Source organism: Lissotriton helveticus, chromosome 3_1 (assembly GCF_964261635.1).
Source record: "Lissotriton helveticus chromosome 3_1, aLisHel1.1, whole genome shotgun sequence".
Taxonomy (NCBI): Eukaryota; Metazoa; Chordata; class Amphibia; order Caudata; family Salamandridae; genus Lissotriton; species Lissotriton helveticus.
Window position 1 is genome coordinate 277401972 of NC_136061.1, and position 25789 is coordinate 277427760.

At 46.9% G+C, this 25789-nt stretch overlaps 1 protein-coding gene across 2 annotated transcripts in view; it reads right to left on the reverse strand.

Annotated features, from left to right (window-relative positions):
- Positions 1–25789, reverse strand: part of APPBP2 (amyloid beta precursor protein binding protein 2) — a 422870-nt gene that overhangs the window by 40474 nt on the left and 356607 nt on the right. For both annotated transcript variants that reach the window (XM_078679805.1, XM_078679806.1), the window contains one exon: positions 1489–1679. In XM_078679805.1, the coding sequence (XP_078535931.1) occupies positions 1489–1679 (191 nt within the window). The remainder of the gene's footprint in view (positions 1–1488; positions 1680–25789) is intronic.

The following is a 25789-nucleotide window of genomic DNA, read 5'->3' on the forward strand; positions in this document are numbered from 1 at the left end:
TCAACATAATGCCACCTGGAGTAGGATTCAAAATACGGAGATACCATCTTGCTCTGGTCTAAGTTCTGACAAACACATTTCAATTATAGCACATACGTCTGGGGCTTTACATTTTTTTGCTAAATTACAGGTAAACGTAAGTCATATTGTCCACTTGTCTCCAAATTACTTTATTTGATTTCTTGTAAATTATATTGTTGTTTTGGACAAAATAGACAAGTGGCCACTGCCTCAATAGCTGTATCCACTTTTTAGATTCTCAAAGATTTATACGTTCATTAATTGTTTTCCAACCTTTGTTTGGCAATCAAACAGGCATACATAAACACTTATAACATAAGAATTGGTTGTTCTAGTGACACTTAGAAGCTCGAAGTCAATGTGGTGCAAAACTGAAATATTTTTTGGAATGCTGAAAGATTTACATTAATAAATCCCAGTTGAGGAAGCATGGACAACTAAATCCGGAATTAACGTTGGTGTCCACTAAAGGACCAGGATGCCTAACTGTTTCCATTTGTTGTTTTAATAATTGGTAAAGGGACAAATGTTGCATATGCACACTTTATATATAACGTTTGTAATGTTGGTATTTTAAAATAGAAAGCTCAAGAATCAAAGGAAGGGTCATTTGTGACTAGAAAAATATTTAATTCTTGTACTTTTTTTTCAATGGGATTTTATTTAGCAATTGTTTCAGACGTTATAATCTTAATACCTACTTAGAGCACTCTACCTTGCAGGTCAATGCATAACTCATCCAGCCCAGGTATTTTCTTTGCATTCTGATATAGCAGAGGCCTATTTATCCAATTATGAGAGCATGCCTACAAGTGTCAGAGCAAAATAAAAGACTCTGAAATGGATGACTTTACATAAGAACCTTGGAAACGTAAGACTCTGTTTATTAGTATTTTATAATATTAGTACAGTAAACAGTAGTGATGGACAGCTTATATACTTATCAAAACCCATTTATATTTGGGCAATTAAATAACATGTAATTAAAGAAATCTAAGTAGAGAGCAATATTGTTATACTTTATAATTATTTATACATTTGTGGTGTGGGGGAAATTGGGCATATAATAAATATTGCATGTAAAGCAATAAGTAGTAACAATAATGTATAGTCATGGTGTTAAATATATAAATAATTTACTAAGGGCTAAATGTACAAGTAAGGGTCCCAAAAAATATTTCATGTATAACAATAATGTATAGTCATGGGGTTATATGTCTACTGCACTTACTAAGGGCTGAAAAAGTGTAAACAAAGCATACAAAAGCAGGGTGTGACAGTTGGGAATAAAGGAATATATATTTTAGAAGTTTAAAAAGCCAGCAGTGGTCTCCTTCAAAACTTTGGGTGATTTCCGGTCTAACCAAACCTAGTGCCTGGGTGAATCAACTATAGCAGCAGATCCTATAAGCAATGTCAAACTAATGAGAGTCTACAACCCTGAAAACACTATTTTCTAATACTCACCTTAAATTTTCTCATGGACTGGTAAAGTCTGCCGAGGTTGCCGTAGTGTTTGGCAGTTTGCACATTGAATTCCCCAAATGCTTTTTTAGCAAGCTGAAGTGACGAGAGGTGCAAATCATGAGCTTCTTGTAGAAGTCGTTGCTCTGTCTCCTTATTGTGACAGTCAATTGCAATTTCTTCTAGAATTAGTGCTAGATAAAAAAAAAAACGATGCATTAATTCATCTAACAGTCGTATTCTTAAGCTACTAGGATCTACTTCAGACATTTTAGGCATCTTTCCGCCAGCTTACTGCATTGTTTTCTAAGTAACTTTCTAGTCCACAGGAAACATTGCAGGAACAAAGCAGGAAGGTCATTTTGACATTGCAAAAACATTTGGCAGTGCCACACTACATCAGTGAAGGCGCTCATCCATTGAAACACTCCTCTTCATCAATTGCCTTTGGTGACTATGTAACTTGCCCCTCTGCCCTCTTTTCCAATTTATCTCACTTGCATTCTTAAGGTTATCTGCAAGATGCTTAAAACACTCATTAATTATTATATTATCCAACGTCATATAAACGGTGCAGTGTATGTGTTACATAGTCCACACTTCTCCCACACCATTATTTTCGTGAGTCCTCTTCTATCCAATAGCTTGAATGGAAACTGCTTCAAACGTTAATCAATCAGAGTTATGAGTACCAGTACTGAGCTTGCAGATATAATTAATACATGGCCTGTCTCTTTCCCTGTGCATATGTTCACTGTACCAGTCCTCTTATTGACAGTAGGCGCCAAAAAGTGTGGTTTTGGCTGATGACAGATGTGCTGCAAGAAGGGCAAGACAATGGGAAAAGACAATGGTCTAAAACTAATAGAATCAACATAAAGGTAACTTTATTCTACTGTTTCCAACTCTGAAGGTAGATTCCACATCATTTGAGAATCGAACAAGGAAGCTCAGTAGGCCTTGTCTGGCTGCTTCGGTATAGACAGAGTTGTTGCTCAGAGATGATCAGCCAGACTTGTCAATGCTCTGGTGGGAAGAGACTGAAGTACCTTTTGCTGGCAGAATGCATGTGGGGTGGCCCTTAATGTATATTTGATGGGTACATCCCAAGTAAATGCCCCCTTAGTGTGGGTGGAGTATGCAGAGAAAATGGATGGAGGTGCACACATTAGGCAATCTATCAAGCAATGATGGTCTTATGAGCCACTCAGCCTTTATCAAGCCCCCAGAAATCACAAGCAATTGGCACGAAAGAACCAGGTGCCCATGCTTCCTCCAACCTTTGGGAAGACCTGGTGCAAACAAAGACCGTGCACCATCTTACATGATAGAACTTAGCAAACATCTTTGAAAAGTCACACCAAATTCATCTCTATCTAGGAGCTCCAAAATAGTAGATCACTAACATAGCGATGAAAGAGCATAGTAAATTAGTAGCAGACAGCCTAGCCCTGAAAACAGAACACAATCATCATCATTAATTCAGTAGATGGATTAAAAAAATTCAATGCTATTAATTCATAACAAAACATCACAAAAGCATGGCTAATGACAATACTGCAGCAACATTTGTGTCCGTCGCTTTGGCAATCCTTCTGTTATAAATTTAAATATAGGTAATGAGAAAACCAAACAATGCTCTGCTATAGAAACTGATCAGTCACTTTTAAAATAGGCACATTAAGCCACGTACTTGTTAAATGTGGTGGGTAAACCATGCCCCAAAGTCACACAGTGGCAGAGGGACAGCTCTGTTGTCTCCCCACAAGTTCTGCTTTTGCGACAGGCAGCATCAACGATACAGAAAAAGACTAGATGTGATGTTTGAAAGAGCTCCTGATGAGGGGAGCAAGAGGCTCCTGTGTCATTTTGATGATCGTGATCATCTCAGGGCAGTCCCATAGAAAGTCGCACACAGGTTGGCTATGATAACTCTTTGTTATCCACTCTTTCACATTTTTGTGATAATTATTAAAAATGCAATCCAGATAATGTTCAGGAACATTTCGTTTAAAAAATGTAATCACATAAAAAGCGGATGGGAATGGCACTTAGCTTGCACTGGGCTCAGAAGGTATCATCCCTGTGTGCGACTACTGAATCCCAAAACTAGGCTAATGCTACATGGTAGTGATCAGTTTGGAACCTCCCCACTCTAGGCAACACTAATTCAACCACTAAGCATAGGACAGATAGCACAGTAAGTTGAGAACGTTTGTCCTTACGGAAAGTCACAAATATGCTAATTGAATTGAGCATCATTATCATCACTGAATAGTGAACAGGTCTATGTAAAAATATCAAAGTTATGTTATATTATGTTATGTTATATTATTTGTAGAGCGCACAGCTGCCCCAGCAAATTGGCGTCATGGCGCTAATAACAGCTAAAAGGAAAACCATTGAACCTGCAGTGAATGGAAGAGATGTGTCTTAATTGCCTTATGGAATACCAAGTAATTGGTCAAGACGCAGATAGACAGTGGGTGAGAGTTCCAGAGTTTGGCTGCCAGTGTGCGGAAGGAGCACCCACCAGCCCGTACTCTCCTTACCCTAGGAACAACGGCCAGATGTTGGCCCATAGAACGAAGTTGGCGGGAGGGAGGGTAAGGTGAGAGCAAGGTGGCCAAAATGCTAGGAGAAGAAGAGTTCAAGATTTTAAAAGCGATGCAAAGGGACTTAAATTCCACACATCTGGCCACGGGCAACCAATGTAGTCGGCGGATGGCACTAGAGGTAGAGCAAGTTCTTGGGAGGCCAAGAAGAGTTCTGGCCCCCACATTCTGAACCCTCTGTAATCTCAATGTCTCAGACTTACTGATCCCCAGAAAGAGCAAGTCGAGTAGACGGATCAAAGTAACCTAACAATGGTTTGAGTCCCCGCAGAATGCCCAAGCAGGTCCCTGCCACTTTCCTGGTTTGGACCTGAAAGCTGAGGGTCGAGTCCACCCAGACACCCACATTTGTTACCACCTGTTTGGGGGTGGGAGCACAGCCCAAGGTTGGAGGCAACCGACACTCACTCTACAGCTCTACATCGCGTCCAACCAGCAGGACTTCAGACTTACTTGTGTTGAGCTGCAAACAGTTGGCCGACATCCACTTAGCAATAGCTGCAAGATCGCTCCGGAACTTGGAAGCATCCTGCACGGAATTGCCAGAGAGTGCCACTACCAGCTGTGTATCGTCGGCATATGATACTATTGTCAGACCTCTGCTTCTAGCCACAGCTGCTAGTGGTTGAACGTAAAGGTTAAACAGCGTGGGGCTCAGTGCTGAGCTCTGTGGCACCCCTTGTTTGATAGCATGGATCCGAAAGGAAAAAGAGGGAGCCGTCACCTGGAAGGTCCTCTCAAGAGGTGAACCTATCCAGGGAAGAGCCCACAACACCTGTTGCAGCAGAATTTGTTGGGTGACCGTATCAAACGTGGCACTGAGGTCTAACAGAATCATTGCCGAAGTACGTCCCTCACCCATTGTGACCATCAGATGTTCGGTCACTGCTAGGAGGGAAGACTCCGTGCTGTGGCCCGGACGAAAGCCGGTCTGAGAGGGGTCTAATATGTTGTTGAATTCCAGGAAGCCTGTCAGAAGGAGTTAACATGTGTCTCAACAATCTTACATACCCATGGCAGGAGAGATATGGGGCGGAAATTTGCCAGTTTGGCTGTATCCAAGGAAGGTTTTTTTTAACAAGGGTATTACCCTTGCTTGCTTCCAGGTCCTAGGCACAACTGCCATGGACAAGGACATATTAATTACCTGGTCCAATGGAGAGGAGCACGAGTAAAGAATTCATAAATTGCTCCGGCTTGAGGGGATAGCAGGAGAGCCTTATTTAACCATGTTGCATAACAAACGCAGCTCATCCTGATATACTGATGGGAGGGCCGCAAGAGTGTGGGTGGTGCAGGGACTAAAGAACAGAGCCCGAAGATGGAGCAGCTACAGAGAAGGAGCTATAAATGTGCTCTACCTTCTTCACAAAGAAGGTGGCGAGAACCTCACATTGCTCATCTGATGTCATACAAGGCGCTTGGGGTAACCCCACCCGTTTAAGCTCTTTAAGGATGCCAAAAATTCTTTTAGCGGGGTTCTTGCTACCCCTGATCTCAGCTGCAAAATGAGCTGCCCCTTCTGATTGGATGGCCCTCTGGTAGTTCTTAAATGCTGCCTGATAGTGCCCCATCGAGATCGAATCATAATCGCGTCTCTACACCCGCTCCAACCTTTTGCAAACTTTATGCATACTGGCAAGCTTGTCACTGTACCACGAACTAGACTTGGTATTAGGACACTTGGACCACTTAGCAGGGATAAGCACAGCCAGTGGCCGAAGGCTCCAGTCCGACAGAAGGGCATGAAATTGTTCAGTGTTTAATTTATGCCATGGTCGCCTGAAAGAGGAGCACTGAACCGCACTCCGAACGGGCTCCACCCCAGTGAGAATCATAGATATTAGGTAATGGTCAGACCACCACACTGGGAAAGGGGAGTTGACTTTAAGGGAGCGAAGATTCCAAAAAACTGGGTCCAACAAATGGCCAGCACAGTGAGTGGGGCCTTGAACCAATTGAATCATGTGATATGCTTCAAAGTTCACCCTTCAACCTTAGTGGATATAGTGAGATTTGGAAGAGAAAGGTTAGCCGAAGGTCACCTGGTTGGGCAGTTTTCCTAACTGAAGAGAAACCTGATCTGACAGGTCACTGTACAACATTTTGTAATTTAAGTGGGGAGTGGGTAATAAAGCAGATGTGCTGTTGTCATGACTTTCAGAGATATTTAGCTTTCAATCACACTGAAAATCTGATTTGTAAAAAAGGAATAGTATCTGGAAAAGCACACAAGAATCTAGGCACCATCCTTCCAACTGAGAGTAGGTGTGCAACTCCATTTCCACATCTTGCTGCCCGATTTATTTGGTGGCGACTAGATCTACTCCCTCTCCAGTGCAGCTGAGCATTTATCACTACATCAGCCATTTTACGTTTGGCAGCCAGTGGGAGGGGAAATCTAAAGTGGCAAATACTGCTCACGATTTCTTCCTTTATGAAGTAAAACAGTGACATTTAAGTTGGTAGTGTGGTTACAGGAGCTCATAATAATGTTCTCTATCACTGGGAGGAATCCTGAAAAAAATTGCTATGGCTCACCCGTCCATTAAGAGGACTAAAACAGCTTTCATGTGAAGCAAACAAAATGTGCCAAGCTACTGAAAGGTTACCCTCGTGATAACTATGAAAACTGATGGTCTTCGACCATAGATTAGGCCCAAGGTAGGCAGCTGCTGATGTTAATCAGATTAGAGAGGGAAAATATGTGAGACCTTCATTCAAAGTTGCGTGTCACTATTTTCATGATGCACTTTTGTAAGGAAAATAACCATCCTACTTCAAGAAGATGAAACATCATCTTATGGAAAACGTTTAACACAGCCAACAGTTCGGGAATGTCACATATATCTATTTCTTATATGTGTGTGGTGCACTACAATATGGCACTCTTGCACTGTGATTGTGTTGAACACGTTCAGTTATGGCATTTAGGTAAGACAAAAATAATTCATAAAAGGTTGTAGACACAAACCAATGAAGTATGGCTAGTTATCTGGAAGTTCAACATGACATTGTCCGCAGCCCTTTTTGGATATTTGAATGTTTGCTTTAAGCCTGTTCAGGATTCCAAAGATCTGGTTTGCAAAAGCCTGGTTCCTAACGCTGACAGTTTGTGAACCTACAGAATGCGGGGAATGTTGTGTCTAAATCTGTGACATGAAACGAGGAACACCTTGCAAAGTTCCGCAGCCCAAAATTCCTGCAGTCCAATATAAGTTATGTTGTCCTATTTTTGGCTAACTGTAATTAGGATTGTCCCATAAAGTTGTGAGCACAGAAAATTGCATTTGATTACATTCAATAGTTACCTTAGTGTCTGCAATTATGGACTAGCGAGGACAAGAGTGCTCTTGCAATCAAGGTCTGGTTGAGCATGGCATAAACCCACTGTATAACAAGGGTGGAGCAGAGGTAGTATTGTGGAGAGGTGCATGAGTGACAGCCTTGCACATATTGATTAACCAATCCCTTTAGTGGTTGCCGTGTTTCAAGGACATAGTGGATTAAGATATGTGCATTGCACATTTCAATGTTTTTTTTTAATGAAAGAACACAGCGATTTGATAATTTATATATGCATAGATGTGATTCTGCATCTAGAACATTAAAGTAAATAGAAACGTGTGCTTTTTGGGGGAAATAATGTTCCTTGTTTGTTAAGATTTAATTAGGTTAAGTTAAGCAATTAAATTGTGTATAAACTTCATAGAGAAAACATGCATATAAAGGAATTGCATTCACATTTGTGTTTGAAGTAATCAGTCCTAACCATTCAATATAAGGATCAGGATTCCTTGATGAGCAAAACGAACAGGATGTCAAAACTCCATTAAAACAAGTTTTTATGTCACACTTTTCGATTAATTATGTCTTAAGACAATACTGCTTCTCGCTATGCTCAGGTAGATTTAAATTCTCTAATTAATTGTGACTAAACAAAGAAAGGTACCTGCCCTGTTGCCAAAATAAATCCTTCTGTGGAGCTGTCGTCCTAACTATGCGAAATATTTATAATTGCGATAGAATAAAACTGCATTCTTCACCCTACATATCAGGACTAGGAAAGAGTTGAACATTATATTTTTTGTTACACTCACTCTGCATCAGACATCTGTATTGAAAAGAGGTTATTATGTAGAATGTTAGTCTTGCAGTAGCACACAATTCTACTGCTAGTAATAGGTAAATGTAACTTTGCAACAGAATTTTGTGTTAAATAGGTTGTGCTTGCTAAATACATTTTACTACTAGTAATTAATCAAAATATAATTTGTTTAGACTACTATATACATAAGCTTTTCAGAATAACAATAGCAGAGCATGATCTCACACGAACTACGTTAAAATAAAAGCCAGTAAAAAGTTAAAATATAACATGCTTTAATGTTGGCAAACTGCAATAACAGCAGTAGAAGAGGTCGCTGCACATAATAAATCAAAGGCCTGTGCAACAGACTTGCATCCACTGTTTTTTTTAGGTCTGGCTTGACAATACAGCTCTAGTAAACCTATTTAATCAAAAACTTTTAGAAGTACTATAGAGAAGGACGGTGGTTCCGCCCAGATGTTGGTTCATGTAATTAGAGCGTTTGATTTGTCAAAATCTGTGTGCTTCTACAGAAAGAGTGCGTACCCTCCAACTAGCTGGGATCATTAGTTTATCCAGCTGCATGAACCAGGCACTCTATACGCACCTTTCATCACACACACAACTGTAATGAATAGATCAAGCCCTTTAAGGTCACACAAATGCCACTGAAAAGCTAGCTATTAAACAACGTTTCCTAGATATTTATGGTGTTTGTTATTCTCTGATTGGCATGTGTGAACTTTTATGCTAAATGCAGCAGGGCTTTGTTTGTTAAGGTGTCAATATTGACTGGCTTTTGATTTGGTGTCAATTGCAGGTTTTCATTTCATTTCAAAATCTTTATTCGAATTCCAAGAATTCATAAAAGCATGTCACATTTATACAATCTAAAATCTGTATGAAAACTTTACAAAATAGGAGTCAGACAGTTATAAGAATCAATATACAGCAGAAAATCAAGGATTATCCATCATTTTACGGGCTCGAACAACAAGTCTCAAGAAGGTGCTGGTGCGGAAAACTATTTCTTTAGTGTCCAAGGAAAGCAGCATCTGATAAGAATGCCCCAAAGAAAGGGGTCTATGTTTTTTTTTTAAAACGGAGTTAAAAACCATTTTACATATTTTAAATAATATTTACAGAAAAAGAAGAAATGCAAATCATTCTGGGAGCTCACTCCATCACAAGGGCATGGTATATATTCTAAGTTTGGCCAATATCCCAAGGGAAAACTCAATAGGCATCTTACGGTTCCTGCCCTTAATCGAAATAAGAGGCTTCTTTCCCAATTTGCCATTGGCAAAGTGAGATATAGTGATAAGGGATACCTGTACAGCTCCTTACCCATATAGTTAGAGACTGTAGATTTCTTAGATTCCATGTTAATCCTATCTGAGTTATAAAGTGCATATAGTGCTTTTTTAAGTCATTCTTATGTGATGGGTCAACTCTAGTTGGTTCTGAAAAGAGATAGCCTTTGTCCACACTACATAGACTCTTATAAACTCCTGAGAGCCAAGAGATATCCATTCCTTCCTCACACTTAAGGCAGTCACTTATGATTTCTTGCGTCAGAGTGGCTGATTTATTCCTCCAAACAGAAGGCCAAAATAGCGCTGGTCTTGCCCTAATGAAATCACAAATGAAATGCAGGTTTAATTCCCTTTGGCAAATGTACTCAGAAGTAGAGATCGGTACACCCAGAAGCTTCCTACAAAAGCGATTTTCTTCCTGAAGGATGCACCGATTTCTCGCCAAATCTCAGCCCCATATGTAGCCACTGGGACACATTTTAATTAAAAAATTTTTAAGATAACTTCAATAGCACCTGTTTGCCTCGGACGAGGGAGACTGAGGATTGAGTTGATGGCCTTTGAGAACTTGCTCGTGGAGTGGGCCATATGCCCAGTCCATGAGCCGTTAGCAGCAAAGATCATCCCTAAATAGGGTAAGGTACGGGTGGAAATGAATCTGTCATTACCCACTAGTATAGAATTTAGCTGGCGATCCGTGGCCCACATGACATAATAAACGATTTTTTAAAGTTCACGCGTAGGTCCAGACCATCCATGTACTGTACAAAGCTTTTATCCAAAATACGCAGAGAATTTGGGGTGCGGCCCATAAGGACCGCATCATCTGCGTAAAGCAGTACCGGTAGTAATTTCCCATTGACTTTCGGGACGTCTGGAGGAGAGTTTTTCAGGGAATTGCTCAACCCATTAATATAAATAATGAAAAGCAGGGGTGCTAAAACGCACCCTTGTCTAACTCATCTTCCCACCCTAATGGCACCAGAGACCTCCCCACCCATGCCAATCCTAACTTGTGCTTTAAGATCCGTGTGTAAGAATGCCAGGAAATGTACCAGGGGTTCATCTAAACCATAGTCCAACCGAATAGACCAAGAATCACCCATCTCCTGGTATCCAGGGGTGTCAAATGATGGGGCCGGCTCATGAAAGATGAACTCTCCGAACTCTCCGAATGGCCAGCGGCGCCGCACCGGCGCCGGAGCCGGGTCAAGGGAGGCCTCGGGGACGGCGCCGCCCAAAGACGGCGCCGGGGGTGACACCTGAGGGGTCGTTAGGTCCACCGGCGGCGACCCGGATCCGGAACCGGATCCAGTGGGGCCCTGCGGCGCCGAGGCCGAAGCACTCGACGGCGTCCGGGCCGGAGCACCTGACCCGCTAGGGCCCCCAGACGGGTCCGCTGGGCCCGGAGGCGCCGCGGAGCCCGTCGGGGGAGTGAGGGGCCTCATGGCCATGAGGAACCACTCGATCTCCTCCGGCGACGCGCGCGGCCCAGGGACCAGAGGGTATGGGGCTGGGAGCGGCGCCTGAGACTCCGACTGAGCCGCATGGGCGGTGTCACCTCAACCCCCGGCCGCGTCGAGCGAGCATCTGGGGCGTCGGAAGAGCGATAACGTCTCTTCGACTTCTTGTGCTTACCGGACGACTTCGACCCAGAGGAGTGATGTCGACTCCCGGAGCTATGATGGCTCCGCTCCCGCGACCGGTCCCTCGACCTCCGTCCGGACCGGGACCTCTCTCGGCGCGGGGCCGACTGCCGGAGTTCGAGTTGCTTGCGGGACCGCTCCCGCCTAGCTTTCGAAGTCAGGGCCCGGCAGTCGGAACAGGTCTTGTCATCGTGGTCGACGCCGAGACAGTGGAGACACTGACGGTGAGGGTCGGTGACCGACATCAGTCGGTTGCAATCCTCACAGGGCTTAAAACCTGGCATCCCTACCGGCACCGTTTCGGAGTCGAAGACTCGAAAAGAATGATCAAAAGAGATCAAAAAAGTTTAGTAAAAAAAGACTAAGGTACCACTTTTTCCGGATCTGCGCTGCTGGCTCGGAAAAAAGAAGAACTGACGTCAGCACGCGGAGGTGGCGTCTACGTACTCCGACGACATCATCATGGCGCCCACGACGCCAACGACGGACGCGGAGCCGCAGACGACGCCTACCGACGCGCAAGGGTACTGCTACGCAAAAATTTCCGGGTCCAGTCTGACGCCTGGGGATATTCTAAGGGAAGGAATCTATCACTAACGTGTCTCTTTCAGATACCCTAGATAGACAGGGGAGGATCGGGCGATATTGTATTTGCTAATAACAAAATTAAGGTCCAAGCACTGTTCTATCGTGCCGACCTTACTTCTAAAGCCCAGTTGACATGGGTCTAGCATTCCACTTTCCTTTGTTCATTTCAAAACCCTGTTATATATTACTCGGCCCAAGATCTTCAGCGTATTGTCGAGCAGCGAAATTGGTCTTTAGTTAGTTGGATCAGATCTGTCCCCCTGTTATATATAGGGACAATGATGCTCGATGCCCAGGTATCCGGCATTGGAGCTTGGGGTAAACTATTAAAAACATTCAAGAGAATTGGAACCCAAAATTCCGGTCTCCACTTTATTATATCTATGGGTAACCCATCAGGGCCCGGGGCCTTATTACCAAGGCTCTGTGCAATCGCCTCTTCTACCTCCAGCAGTGTGATCTGTAGACAACAAAGATGTCCCTGCACATAATGATCTGTGCCTTGTGTCAGTGTAGCATATATTCTAGAGAAGTGAGTCTCCCACGAGTCGCTAGAGATAGTACAGCTGACTGATGTTAGAAGTTGGCCCATATTACGCAGATCCCTAACAGCGGACCAGAATGAATTGCCATTCTTTCCCTCAGCTGAATCAGCTAGTACCTCCCAATGCTCCCCTAGGAGAATATCCTTCGTCTCTCTTGTTGCTATTTTATACTTCTTCCTTGCTGTCCTTACGTCCGTTAGACTCCTAGGATTGGAGGTTAGAGCCTTCCATAAGTTTTTATTCGCCTCTGAGCATTTGTGGTCGAACCATCTCGGTTCTTTGTCACTCTTAGGCAGTGGCACTAACAGGAGGGATCTAATTAGGAAGCAGAGTTTGGTAAAATCCTTCTTATATGGTTACTTCTAGTTGATAGACATGAGGTAATTAAGTACGGGTGTCCTTCTATCACAGTCTTGACTATGTCACTATTATCAACTCCCCTCCACTTTAACCTTAGGTTATCTGTTGAAGGGGTGACATCTCTAGCCCCATGAGAGATGGTATACACGGGGCGAGATGCTAATCTTAGTACCACTGTCAGAGGATTGTGACCCCCAAAATCCGTTACATGGACCTCAGCGGTTATTAGGTGGTCTGCGAGGCAAGAAGAGACAAAAATATAATCAATAACTGAAAAACAGTCCCTACCTCTAAAAGTTGGTACCCGCTGATATCCGGGGATTTGAACCAAATCCATTACATTAGTAAGGATCTGTTTCCTAATTAAAATATCTAGTTCCAATCCCCTTCGCACTGCTGGATCTGCGTGGGGTTTGTCCATATCCTGATAATCGGTCGGAACTTTGGTATTAAAGTCCCCCCCTAAGAGGATCCCTATACAATCATCTGCGCCTTGGTGTTTATCTAAATTTGATATAATTTCAAAAAGCTCAATGACGTTCCTCTTTGGAACAGAGTAAAAATCATTGTTATAAAAATGAATTAGGTAGAAGGGGACCCTTCTTTTATATTCCAATATTTGTATGTTGGGGATATTAGTTGATCTCACCCTAATACTCCCTCCAGAGGCTATCCAGATCCCAATAAATAGTCCTCCAGATGCTCGACCAAAATCTCTCTATATGCAGATCATGTGTGGCCCATGTCTCCTGAAACATTATAATGTCTTGGCCAGATATTATGTGCATCCAATCTGTATTAGCTGACCTTGGCTCAAGGCCTGCAACGTTCCAGCCCAAAATATTGAGGTCGGAATCGTTTTGACATCTTTTTGGGTTATGTGAGGTCTTAAGTGTGCCGACACTAATACTGGTCCCATAGCATCCTCTACTTGTTAATGGTGATCAGCTGAAGTAGCTTGGTATATAGGTGTAAGTTCCTGTGCTTCTTGCTCCTTCACTGCAATAATTGATTGTTGGGCTGATATCTCCCTTGGTAGTTTTCCCTCATGACCATTAGTGCTAAACAACCTATCCAATTGTCAATCCTGTGCATCTAGATCTGAGAAGGCCTAATCAAAATGATTATAAGTCGGGACATTGTATTCATACCTCTCCTGGGGTTGGGAAATAGTTGGGTTGTTGCATCTATATATAGGTGGGATCGGGGGGTTACGATAGAAAAAACCCAGGGAATCCCCTCCCTACCCATTTGTGTTGTCCCTGCTCTTTCTAAGATTGCTCCGGCAAGGTCAGGAGACCCAAAGTTCAGAACTATGCAATCACCCCCGCTAGTTTTAATCGATTTCCCTATCCAGGGGACCCTGCGAATCATTTTAAACTCATGAAACAAGTGCCTACCCAATCCAGTTTTAGTGTTTAACAAGTGTAGTGCCCTATTTTTTAGGGTGGAGAAATCTTCCTCAGAGTTAGATGATATTGGTGGTACTTTTGAAAGCACAACTGTATAAGGTGTGGACTCAGGAGGTAAATTAAGATGTCCCTTACCATGAACAACAACCGAGCCCCCCCTATCCAAACTCTTGTGAATTTCCCCGGGTTTTACTCCTACCCATCTTGGATTAGTTGGTGCTGGTTGGATGTTAACACTATTTAATGTAGCGGTCAGTGTTTTCGCCGAGTGAGTGACAACATCATTAAATACAGGGGGCCTATTTAAATCGACAACTGGGCGTGTTCCTTGATCACCCTGAGTTATTGAGCCCCCATTTGGTATTTGGCTAATTGGCGACAGGAGTTTTTGTTCTATGTTATTCAGGCGGGTATCAATGTCTATGAGTTTGTCTAACAGCGGTTTTAGCAACACTATTAGCTTCCCCTCAACTTTCGCCAATATACCATCTTCCAACTCAGCATGAGTGCACGATGGAATTTTGACTTCTGAATATACTTGGACTAACAGGGCTGCCAACAGCTATTTCTTCTGCGTGGCGTTCCTTGCCACAAGCAGTACCTTTAGTTTTAGCCACTTTGCTAGTTTGTTGTACAGTAAGTGGTACACCACCCGCCTTTCTTTTCCTTGTGGTCATTGGGACCGTGCCCCCCTTTAATTTAGACTGTGATTGTCATGTCAACCGGGTCTCAGTGGGGGGTAATGATAGTGCTGATGGTGCTGCTGTAATGGTTGATTCGGTAACTAACATGGGTGAATCTTCTAAGATTACTACCAAGGGTTCGAGGACCGATTGTGGCATGCTGGCCGAGTTGCATTCAACCGGGCTAGCTTCACTAGAGATAGGCACCTCTGTAATGGGTTCCATGGAAACTCTACGTGTATCCAGGGAGAGTCTTCTTTGTGTAAGCTCTATCTCGTGAATCAGGACCGACTCCGCCCTAATAAGGAAGGCGTCAAGAGTGCCCACAACCCCTTGGCCCCCGGTCCCCTTACGAGTACCCATACTCATTTTGAAAACAAACAAGGAAAACAAGACTTAAAGCAACAGAGTTCACTCCTTGTTAGTTGAAAAATCAAGAGTCACTAACCATTTCAGGTTCAGTTGGGTTAGTAGGCATGAAGGCAGTTTTTCAAATGCAAGATTGGTGGCCCAGCCTTGCCCCTTACTGCCCCGGACGGCACAGGCTAAGCCCTTTGCCCGGGCTTTGCCCGCGCTTGTCCCGCGATGCGGCAGCTCTACCGGTCTTTTGGGCACCACCTGGCGCGAAATCGGCGTATGCGGCGTCCGGCCGCAAGGACTCCTGGGGGATGTAGTCCCCCTCGGCAGCCGGTCACTGAGGTCAGGAAAGGCAGCGGCAGTGGGGGAGACCGGCGTCAAACGTCCACACGCCTCAAGAACCAGCAGCAAACGTCCCCAACAGCTCAAGGGCCAACAGCAGAAAGCGTCCTGGTAAGTTTCTTGCCCAAACTATGCAGAGCTGCTTTGCCTTTACTATTATCAAATTCATCTTGGTCGTAGTGGATGGTTAGGGAGTTGTGTCTTTTCTCAGTTGGCTGGTGTCCTTTGAGGACTTGTAGATTTAGGATCTCTGCTCTTAGTATGAAGCATTCTTAGAGACAGATTCTTCAGGCTTTACATTATATAAGGATGTGATTTCTGAACTGTGAATGGATTGATCTTTACCCGGAGCAACTTCTGATGCCTCTACAACCTCTTCTTCTGAAATAGTGAGGTCATTTTCTTATGTCTCAACAGCTCTATTTCTGTCCAGTGTGCTGGAAGATCTGGTCTCAGAGTTTTCGTATTAAACAGGGAGTTTGGATGTCATTCTTCAGACTTATGGTCTTTTGAAAAGCAGAACATATATACATTCAATGTTCATTGCTTAATGCATACATTTGATGGCAGTTTGGTCAGAATTTAAACACTATGACATGATTTCCAACGTAGTGTAGAGGAGACAACGTTTACAACTTACCCCATACTCAGTCTCCAACCTGATGATCAAAGACAACAGTAAAACAAAAAAGAAAACCTGTTTTCCTCTACCCTATGCGGTTCCTGGGTTGTCTGTTGGCCTCAACTCTATGCCTGTTGAGCACGAAGTCTTCTTTTTCAACAGCATCATCTTCCTCTGGGAAGCTACCATTGGACACCTGGATCTTGGTAGTATTTTACCAGCAATTTATTAGATTTACATTAAATGAACTGTATCGCCATTTGATGCTGGAGGCCTTATGGAGCTCTATCCAGCAGAACCAGGTTATCTGGGCAAAGTAGTAGAGTAAAATGTTTACCAATAGCTTTTGGCAAGAAACCATTAGGATGTGACGAACAAGTCACCTTCTGTAACGTTCCTTCTAGTGGAGACTCTAACTGAAGATTCCTCACCTTGTGAATACCCACACCCATTCCCCCAGGCAGAGCTTGACTGCACTGGCTTATAAAGATCCTGCCAGGTGTTGTACAACCAGGGATATGCGCTGAGGACTCAGCAAGTTCCAGTGGCATAGAGCATAGGACCCATGACCCCACCCAGCCCCGCATTTTGAAGTACCACATGGCGGTGGTGTAACCTGCAACCAGCCCCTGTTGATGAACAGGAGGAAACCTGCGCCAGAACCCCTGGACCCCGCGAACTCCTCGACACGAGACTCCACTATGACGCCAGCAGCCTCCACGCACTCAACGCCGGCCGAAACCACACCTGCTTCCAGGCCTCCCCGAAACGGACCCACGGACCCTTCTCCTGCCGCACCTGCAGCTTGACCTGCGACAGAACCACCAAACCTCCAAGGACTGGACCCAACCACCTCCGCTGCATACTCTTCAACACCCGCTCCGCTCACAAACACGACGTCGAGCTCTGGGATCTGCTCGACACCTCCGCCCCAGACCAGACGTGGCCTTCCTGACCGAGACCTGGTGGAATGACTCTTTGGCGCCTGGCATCACCATAGCCATCCCGGACGGCTACAAAATCATCTGCAGGGATCATGCCAACGGAACTGGAGGAGGAATAGCCATCGTCCACAAGTCCACCCTCAAGGTCGCCACCCACGCAGACGACACCCTCCACACAGCCGAACACCTGCACTTCCGGATCCACACCGACCCCAACACCACCCTCGGAGGAACACTCATCTATAGACCCCCCGGATCCCGGGCTCAGTTCAACGACTCCATCGCCGACCTCGCCAGCACCCACGCACTCGCTTCCACAGACTACATCCTCCTCAGGGTCCTGAACTTCCACCTCAAGAACAACGACGACGCCAACTCCGCCACCCTGATCGACAACCTTGCCAACCTCAGCCTAAAACAACTCGTCACCGCACCCACCCACGCCGCCGGCCACACGCTGGACCCCGTCTTCTCCACAGGCACCCATGTCACCTTCGACCACACCACCAAAATTCAAGAAACCAACCACGCACCACTGCACCCAACAGCTACCTCGCCGCTGCTGGAGCAAAGTCACAGAAGACCGGCTGATCACCACCCTCGCCCAGAACCCACTCATCGACTCCACCAACCCAGACACCGCAGCCTGCAACCTCAGACAGTGGATCGACGACTGCGCCAACGCCTCGCCCCGCTCAAGAAACCCTCCAACAGTCACACCAGCAAGAGAGCCACCTGGTTCACCGACGAGCTCCAGACCTCCAAACCCGCATGCCGGAACCTGGAGAAAATATGGCTCCACGAACGCACACCGGACAACCATACAGCCTACAAGAACGCCACCCGCAGACATCACCACCTCATCAGATTAGCCAAGAGATCCTCCTTCAAAAACCGCTTGGACAACAACTCACACAACAGCAAAGAGCTCTTCAGCATTGTAAAGGAACTCTTCAACCCCAGCGCCAACGACATCCCGCCCTCACAAGAACTGTGCGACTCACTAGCCATCTGCTTTCACCGCAATATCGCGGACATCCACGACAGCTTCAACACCACAAACGCCCCGACTACGCCAGACTCCACCTCCCCTGCAAACACCAGCAGCGCCATCCACCTGACCTCCTGGTCCAACGACGACGAGACACGCAAGATTATGAACTCCATCCACTCAGGATCTCCGTCAGATCCGTGCCCCCCCGCACGTATTCAACAAACAGACGCAGCCATCGCACCCCAACTATGGAAGGTCATCAACATCTCCTTCGAAACAGCAACATTCCCGGAAAGCTGGAAGCACGCCGAAATCAACGCCCTCCTCAAGAAGCCTAAGGCAGACCCCAAGGACCTCAAGTACTTCATTTCTCCCTGCTCCCGTTCCCGGCAAAGGTCATCGAGAAAATCGTCAACAGGCAATTGGCCCGCCACCTGGAAGACAACAACATCTTGGGCCCATCCCAGTCCGGATTCAGACGAAACCACAGCACCGAGACAGCCCTCATCGCCGCCACAGACAACATCAGGCGCCAACTAGACAACGGCGAAAACATCAGCCCTCCTCCTCCTGGACCTATCGGCCACCTTCGACACGGTCTGCCATCACACTCTAAAGACACGCCTTCTAGAAGCCGGAATCCAATGGAAGGCTCTTGACTGGACCACGTCCTTCCTCTCCGACAGAACCCAGAGCGTCCGCCTCCCACCCTTCTGATCCGAAGCCACCGACATCATCTGCGGCGTCCCCCAGGGCTCATCCCTCAGCCCGATGCTATTCAACATCTACATGGTCCCCCTAGCACAAGTGGCCCGACAGCACGACCTCAACATCATCTCCTACGCCGAGGACACCCAGCTCATCCTCTCCCTCACAAAGGACCTACACACCGCCAAAACCAACCTCCACGAGGGAATGAAGGCCGTCGCCGACTGGATGAGGAGCAACCGTCTGAAGCTGAACTCGGACAAGACGGGGGTACTCATCCTCGGACCCACCCCCTCAGCCTGGGACGACTCCTGGTGGCCGACCACACTGGGAACAGCACCAACACCCACCGACCATGCACGCAACCTAGGACTCATCCTCGACTCCTCCCTGTCCATGGCTAAGCAGGTCAACACCGTCTCCTTCTCCTGCTACAACACCCTCCGCAGGAGCTACAAGTGGATCACGACCGAAATAAGAAGAACGGTGACACAGGCCCTTGTCAGCAGCAGACTGGACTACGGCAACGCACTCTACGCAGGAATCCCAGCCAAACACCTATGACGACTACAACGCATCCAAAACGCCTCCGCCCAACTGATCGTCAACGTCCCTCGCCGCAGCCACATCACTCCCCACCTGAGAGACCTACACTGGCTCCCCGTCGACAAGAGGATCACCTTCAAGCTCCTCACCCACGCACACAAAGCACTCCACAACGCCGGACCAGCCTACCTTAACAGCAGACTCAACTTCTACACTCCCACCCGCCAGCTCCGCTCCGCCAGCCTCGCCGCTGTCCCCCGCATCCAACGAACGACCTCCGGCGGCAGATACTTCTTCTACCTCGCCACCAAGACCTGTAACAGCCTCCCTACCCACATACGGCAGACCCAAGACCTACTCGCCTTCAGAAGACTCCTCAAGACCTGGCTCTTCGTGCAGTAGCAGCACCCCGCCCCCTCCCCCCAGCGCCTTGAGACCTTCACGGGTAAGTAGCGCGCTCTACAAGTACTCTGAATGATTGATTGATTGATTTAATTCAAAGTGAATCACCTTTAACTCCAACAGACTGGAGGCAGTTTTCTGCGAGAGAAGAACAATTGTTACATACCTGTAAACAGGTGGTTCTCCAGTATTGGTGTCTTTCATAGATTCACATGCTTGAATATTCCCCGTCGTCGAAGTGGGAGTCCCACGGTAAATAAAATAGCAATAATGCTAAATATATATAAATATATATAAACATAATATATATAATAATAAGGAAATACAACTGAAAACCTCTAAAAATGATTCCTACATAGGAATGCAAGGTAAAGAGAAAAATCATTTGTAACACATTAGTGTCATTATGTTAGTCCAAATTACAGCCAATCAGGCGCCAGCACCCTCTAGAACCTTCTCCTCAGAAGCTCAAGCCCTCAGATTTTCGTAGCACAAAGTAACCAAGAGCGTATGAGGAGAAAAGAGCCTCTGAGGGGAGGAGGGTGGGTCGCATGTGAATCTATGAAAGACACCAATACTGGAGAACCACCTGTTTACAGTTAAGTAACAATTGTTCTTCTCCAGTATTAGGGGTGTCTTTCACAGATTCACATACTTGAATAGAATAGAAAGCAGTAACCTCCGAGAACTGAGATTGCTAAGCATATCAAGAAGAAATCAAGACAGTACTAATAATAATACAGTCATGTAACACATCATAGCAATCACAGTAAACACAAGGAGGAGGGAACAGAGGCTCACCTTACTGAAAAAGATGGCGAAGCACTGCCTGTCCCACTGCGGAATCCGCTTCATTGATGGCATCCAAACAGTAATGTTTGGTGAAGGTGTGCCTGCTGGACCATGTCGCTGCACGGCAGATCTGATGAAGTGGCACACCAGCAAACAAGGCGGTGGATGAAGACATCACCCTCGTAGAATGAGCCCTCACTGAAGACTGCAATGGTTTGCCCGCTTGTTGGTGGCAGAAGGCAATGGCTGAAGAAAGCCACCGGGCAATAGTCGGTTTGGAAACTGGATGTCCCTTGCGCAGTCGTCCGTAGGCAATGAACAGTTGGTCGGACTTGCGGAAGGGGGCAGTTCTGGCAATGTAAAATTTAAGGCATCGTTTGATGTCCAAAGAATGCAAGCGCTGCTCCGCCGGAGACTGTGGGTCCGGAAAGAAAGTCTTGAGGAACACAGGTTAATTCAAATGAAAATCCGTAGGTACTTTAGGTAGGAAGGAGGGGTTAGTGCGGAGCGCCACTCCGTTAGGTTTGAACTGAAGATAAGGCGGCTTGATAGTGAAAGCGTGAAGGTCGCTCACGCGACAAGATGAGGTCAAAGCCAAAAGAAGTGCAACCTTCCAGGTGAGGAATTTGAAATCCGCTTTATGGATAGGCTCAAATGGTGACTTCATAAGCTGAGATAGTACCACATTGAGGTGCCAAGATGGAGGAGGACGCCGAACAGGCGGGAACTTGCGGAAGAGCCCTTTGAAGAATTGACGTATGATCCGTGATGAACAGAGGGAAGAAGAGCCATCATGTCGGAAACCAGATATTGCAGCTAAGAAAACTCTCAGCGTGGCATGAGAGAGCCCTGATTGAGCGAGGCTCAAGAAGAATGGAAGAAGTTGCTCAGGAGTGGAATGGAAGGGATGGATATTGGCTGTGGCGCACCAATGACAGAATCGCTTCCTCTTGAGTTTGTAAGTTTTGATGGTAGACGGAGCTCTGGCATGAGCTAAGATGTCTCTGCATTCCTGAGATATGTTCAAGTCAGCGAACTCAAGGTGCTCAGGTTCCATGCTCACAATTGTAGCGTGGAGGGGTCCGGATGGCACACTTGGCCCCTGTCCATCGTTAGGAGGTCTGGACGGGGACGCAGAGGGATGGGCTCGCACTGGGACAGCAGAAGCAGTTCCGAAAACCATGCCTGCCTGGGCCAACGAGGTGCGATCAACAGGATGTGGCAGGGCTGCCTCCGCATTTTCCACAGTACCCGCGGTATTAATGGGATTGGCGGAAAAGCGTAAGCGAATAGACCGCACCAGTCGTTCAAAAGGGCATTCCCGCAGGACCCGGGGTGGGGATGCCAACTTGCATAAGACGGGCATTTCCGATTCTCCGGTGTTGCAAAGAGGTCTAGATCTGGGTGACCCCACTGGCGAAACACATGATCTAGAGTCGGTTGGTGCAGTTCCCATTCGTGTGTCGAGGAAGTGGACCTGCTCAGAGAGTCCGCCAGGAGGTTGGACACGCCCGGAAGGTGGACAGCTGTCAAGGCGATGTGATGGCGTAGAGCCCAATCCCAGATCGACTGGGCTAAGCGGGACAGATGTGGAGACTTGGTCCCTCCCGGTTTGTTCACGTAGTCCATACCGGTGCTATTGTCCGTCTGGATTAACACTGACTCCCGTGAACAACCTGGAGGAAAGATTTGAGTGCTAGAAAGATCACCATCAATTCTAGCCTGTTGATATGCCACGTGCGTTGCGTCGGCGTCCACTTGCCTTTGATGGATAAGCTCTGGAGATGAGCACCCTACCCCTCCAGGGAGGTGTCCGTCGTCAGCGTAAGATCTGGAGCATGAACGAGGAAGGACACTCCCCTTTTCAGATTCGAGGGCTGCGCCCACCAAAGCAGGCTCTTTCTCATGCGAGCTGTGACGGCAACTAGGTCGTTGAAGGACCCGGAGACCTGACGCCACTGTAAGTCCAGTTCTTCCTGAATGGGACGGGTGCGCAACCTGCAATTTGGGATCAGTGCGATACAAGATGACGCCATTCCCAAGAAGGACTTTAACGTCCGAACAGAAACGGACTGTTTTCTTCGAATGAGGGAGACCAAACGAAGGATCTTCTGACGTCGCTCGTTGGAGACGAACACTTTTGAGAGCTGCGTGTCTAGGATCGCTCCCAGAAAGGTTCTGGTTTGCAGAGGCGCAAACTGTGACTTTTCGACGTTGATGGTCAACCCCAGAGACTGAAACACTTGCTGGTAAAGACGAGTGTCCTGACCCAGCTGATGGTGGTATTGAGATTTGAGCAGGCAATCGTCTAGATATGGAAAGATTTGCACTCCTTGTAGACGCAGGTGAGCCACCACAGGGGCCAGTACCTTCGTGAACACACGAGGAGCTGATCGTAGTCCGAAGGGCAGAACCTTGAATTGAAAATGCATTGGTCCCACCTTGAAACGCAGGTACTGGCGATGGTGTTTGATTATTGGGACATGAAAGTGTGCTTCTTGAAGGTCAATGGTGGTCATGAAATCCTCGCTGGATAAAAGACGCAGGATTTCCAGTAACGTCAGCTTGCGGAACGATTGTGACTTTAGGAACTGGTTGAGAGCCCTCAAATCCAGAATGGGTCGCCAATCTCCGGTCTTCTTGAGTATGAGGAAGAATCGAGAGTAATAACCCTTTCCTCTTTGATGTTTTGGGACCACTTCAACTGCACCTTTTAAAACAAGAAGACGGACCTGATGGTAAAGCTCCTCGAGATGTGGAGGAGGCGGGCCACGAGGTGGCGTGCAAGGAGGAATCTCTAGAAACTCCAGGGAATTACCCTGTTTGACAATGTCCAAAACCCAGCGGTCCGAGGTGATCGAGGGCCACTGAGAATAAAACAGAGAGATTTGTCCTCCAACACTTTGAGGGTGACAAAAGTAATTGGCGTTTTGTATTGGATCCACGATAGGAAGACTTTCCTCTGTGTGGTTTGGAGGGCTGTTGACGAGACTGCTGATTGGGCGTGTAACGTTGGCCGCTCTGATTGTAGGAGCGGTACTGTTGGCCACCTCGAACGTTGGAAGAAGTGCCGCGTCCGCTCGCACCTCGAAAGGACTGCTTCCGAAACTGTAACGTGCCCAAAGACTTTGCCGTACCGGTGTCTTTCTTGATTGACTCAAGGGCGTCATCGATATGGGATCCGAATAGCGATTCCCCATCATAAGGCATGTCCAGTATTTTGGATTGGACTTCCTGCCGGAAGGAGGTGGACTTCAGCCAGCCTTGTCGTCGGAGTGCAGCCGCACTTGCAAGCAGACGGAAACCTGTGTTAGCAATATCGATTGCACAGTCGATCATTTCTTCCGATGCCCTCTGACCATCGCGAAGAATCTGCTGGGCGTCAGCCTTGGAAGCATCAGGCATGAGTGCCATGAAATCTGCAATGTCTGACCACATCTGCCGGTCATAACGTCCTAAGATGGCTAAGGCATTGGCTGCCCGGACAGATGTTGAAGCCATCGTTGAGAACTTGCGGCCAATAGCATCTAAGCGTCGGCCCTCTCTATCAGGAGGGGCTGTGATTTGGGACGCTGGATTCCGTGCTCTACGTTGTGCGGCCTGAGTTAACACAGAGTCCGGCTTGGGGTGAGAAGTCAGGCAAGCTGGAGAACCAGTTGGGGCCTTGTACTTTTTCTCAAGGCGCGGTATTTGAGCAGGTAAGGAGTTAGGAGCATTCATGAGTTTAATTCCCTCCTTCCAAACAAAATCGATGATAGGGATTGTGTGTATCTGTTTATAGGGTTTATCTTTAAAATCATAAAGAAAACAGTCCTCCTCGAGTTGTGATCGTGGTAATTTGAAACGCTGAGCCGCTTTATCCATTAAAAGGTGGAAGCTGGCGATATCTACAGGTGGGGATTCACCCGAGTTCACCGGCTGAGGAGAGGGCGTCTGTGCCCGATAATCATCCCATTCAGCCATATCCTGGTTGCCTGCATCGTCATCCGAGTTGTCAGGGACCTCTCCGTCCTCACGTTCTGGGACCGCCTCATCATCCGCATCCTGCGGATAAACAGTGGTATGGATTCGAATTGACGTCTGAACTTGAGACGAAGTTGTAGGTGGTAAGACAGGCGGCAAAGAAGGTGGAGATAGTCACACAGGAGCAGGAGATTGTACAGGTGCGGTCTGCGGTGTTGCTGGAAAACGGCGGTTGCAATCGTCCAGCATATGTTGGAGATTAGAGATCAAGGTTAAGGGAATGGTAGCCATAGGGACTTGGATCAACTGCTCTCCTTGTTGAGACTCTTGGTCTCCGCCATCTTCATCAGAATCAGAGTCTTGACATTTAATTATCAAATCAGAGGTACTATGTGCCGCCCCAAAAGTGTCCCCTTCATGCTCCGAGTCCGTGTCATGCTCAGATGTAGTTGCAAACATCGGAGAAGGTGGTTGTGGCTCTGGATCAGAGATCTGTTGGCAGGGAACCGCAGTGCGACGATGAGAAGGTTCAGAAGTCTTCAATGGCACTAACGGCAAAGAGGCAAACGAGATCGGTGCCCCCGTCGATGGTGCCGTCGTCGTTAACGCCGACGAGATTGACTTGGCTGTCGACGAAGGTAATTTTGCAGTCGTCTTCGTCGACGGTGTGATCGTCGACGGAGTCGTCGACGGGCGATCCACTGAATACGAAGTCGTCGACGGGGTCGTTGTCGAAGCTGATAGAATCTCCATAGACGGAGTCTTCGTCGACGGGGCTTTGGTCGACGGTGTCTTAGTCGACGAGACCTTGGTCGACGGTGTCTTCGTGGACGAGAGCTTGGCCGACGGTGTCTTCGTCGACGAGAGCTTGGTCGACAGAGTCGTTGATGACGACGACGATCTCTTCGGGTCTGCCGTCGACGAGGATTCTCTCTTTTTCGTCGCCGAGGAGATGGGAATCGTCGACGGAACAGGTGTAGACGACAACGAAACCCTCGTGGACGTGGAGGCTGTCGACGATACCGTCGTCGACGACGAGAAGGCTGAAGTGGTAGTCAGCGTCGCCGTCGAAGATGCAGGCAATGCTGTTCTCGTCGTCAGAACGCTCGTAGACGCTCCAGTCGACGGCGGAACCTTAAGAGGCGTGGAAACACCTCGAGAAGCTGCAGAAGACGCTTGAGAGCCAGGTCTCGTGGGCGTAGAAGTGGTAGGAGTGGCAGAAGACACCACAGGAGCCAGAGTCAAGGCCAATTTAGGCTTTTTGAGGAAAGGAGATGGAAACTCCTGAACACTACCACGCTTAGAGGCTGTTGAGGAAAGACCAGATCACAAACTTTCTGCATCAGACAGTGCAGAATCCTTGTCCTTAAGACGTTGCA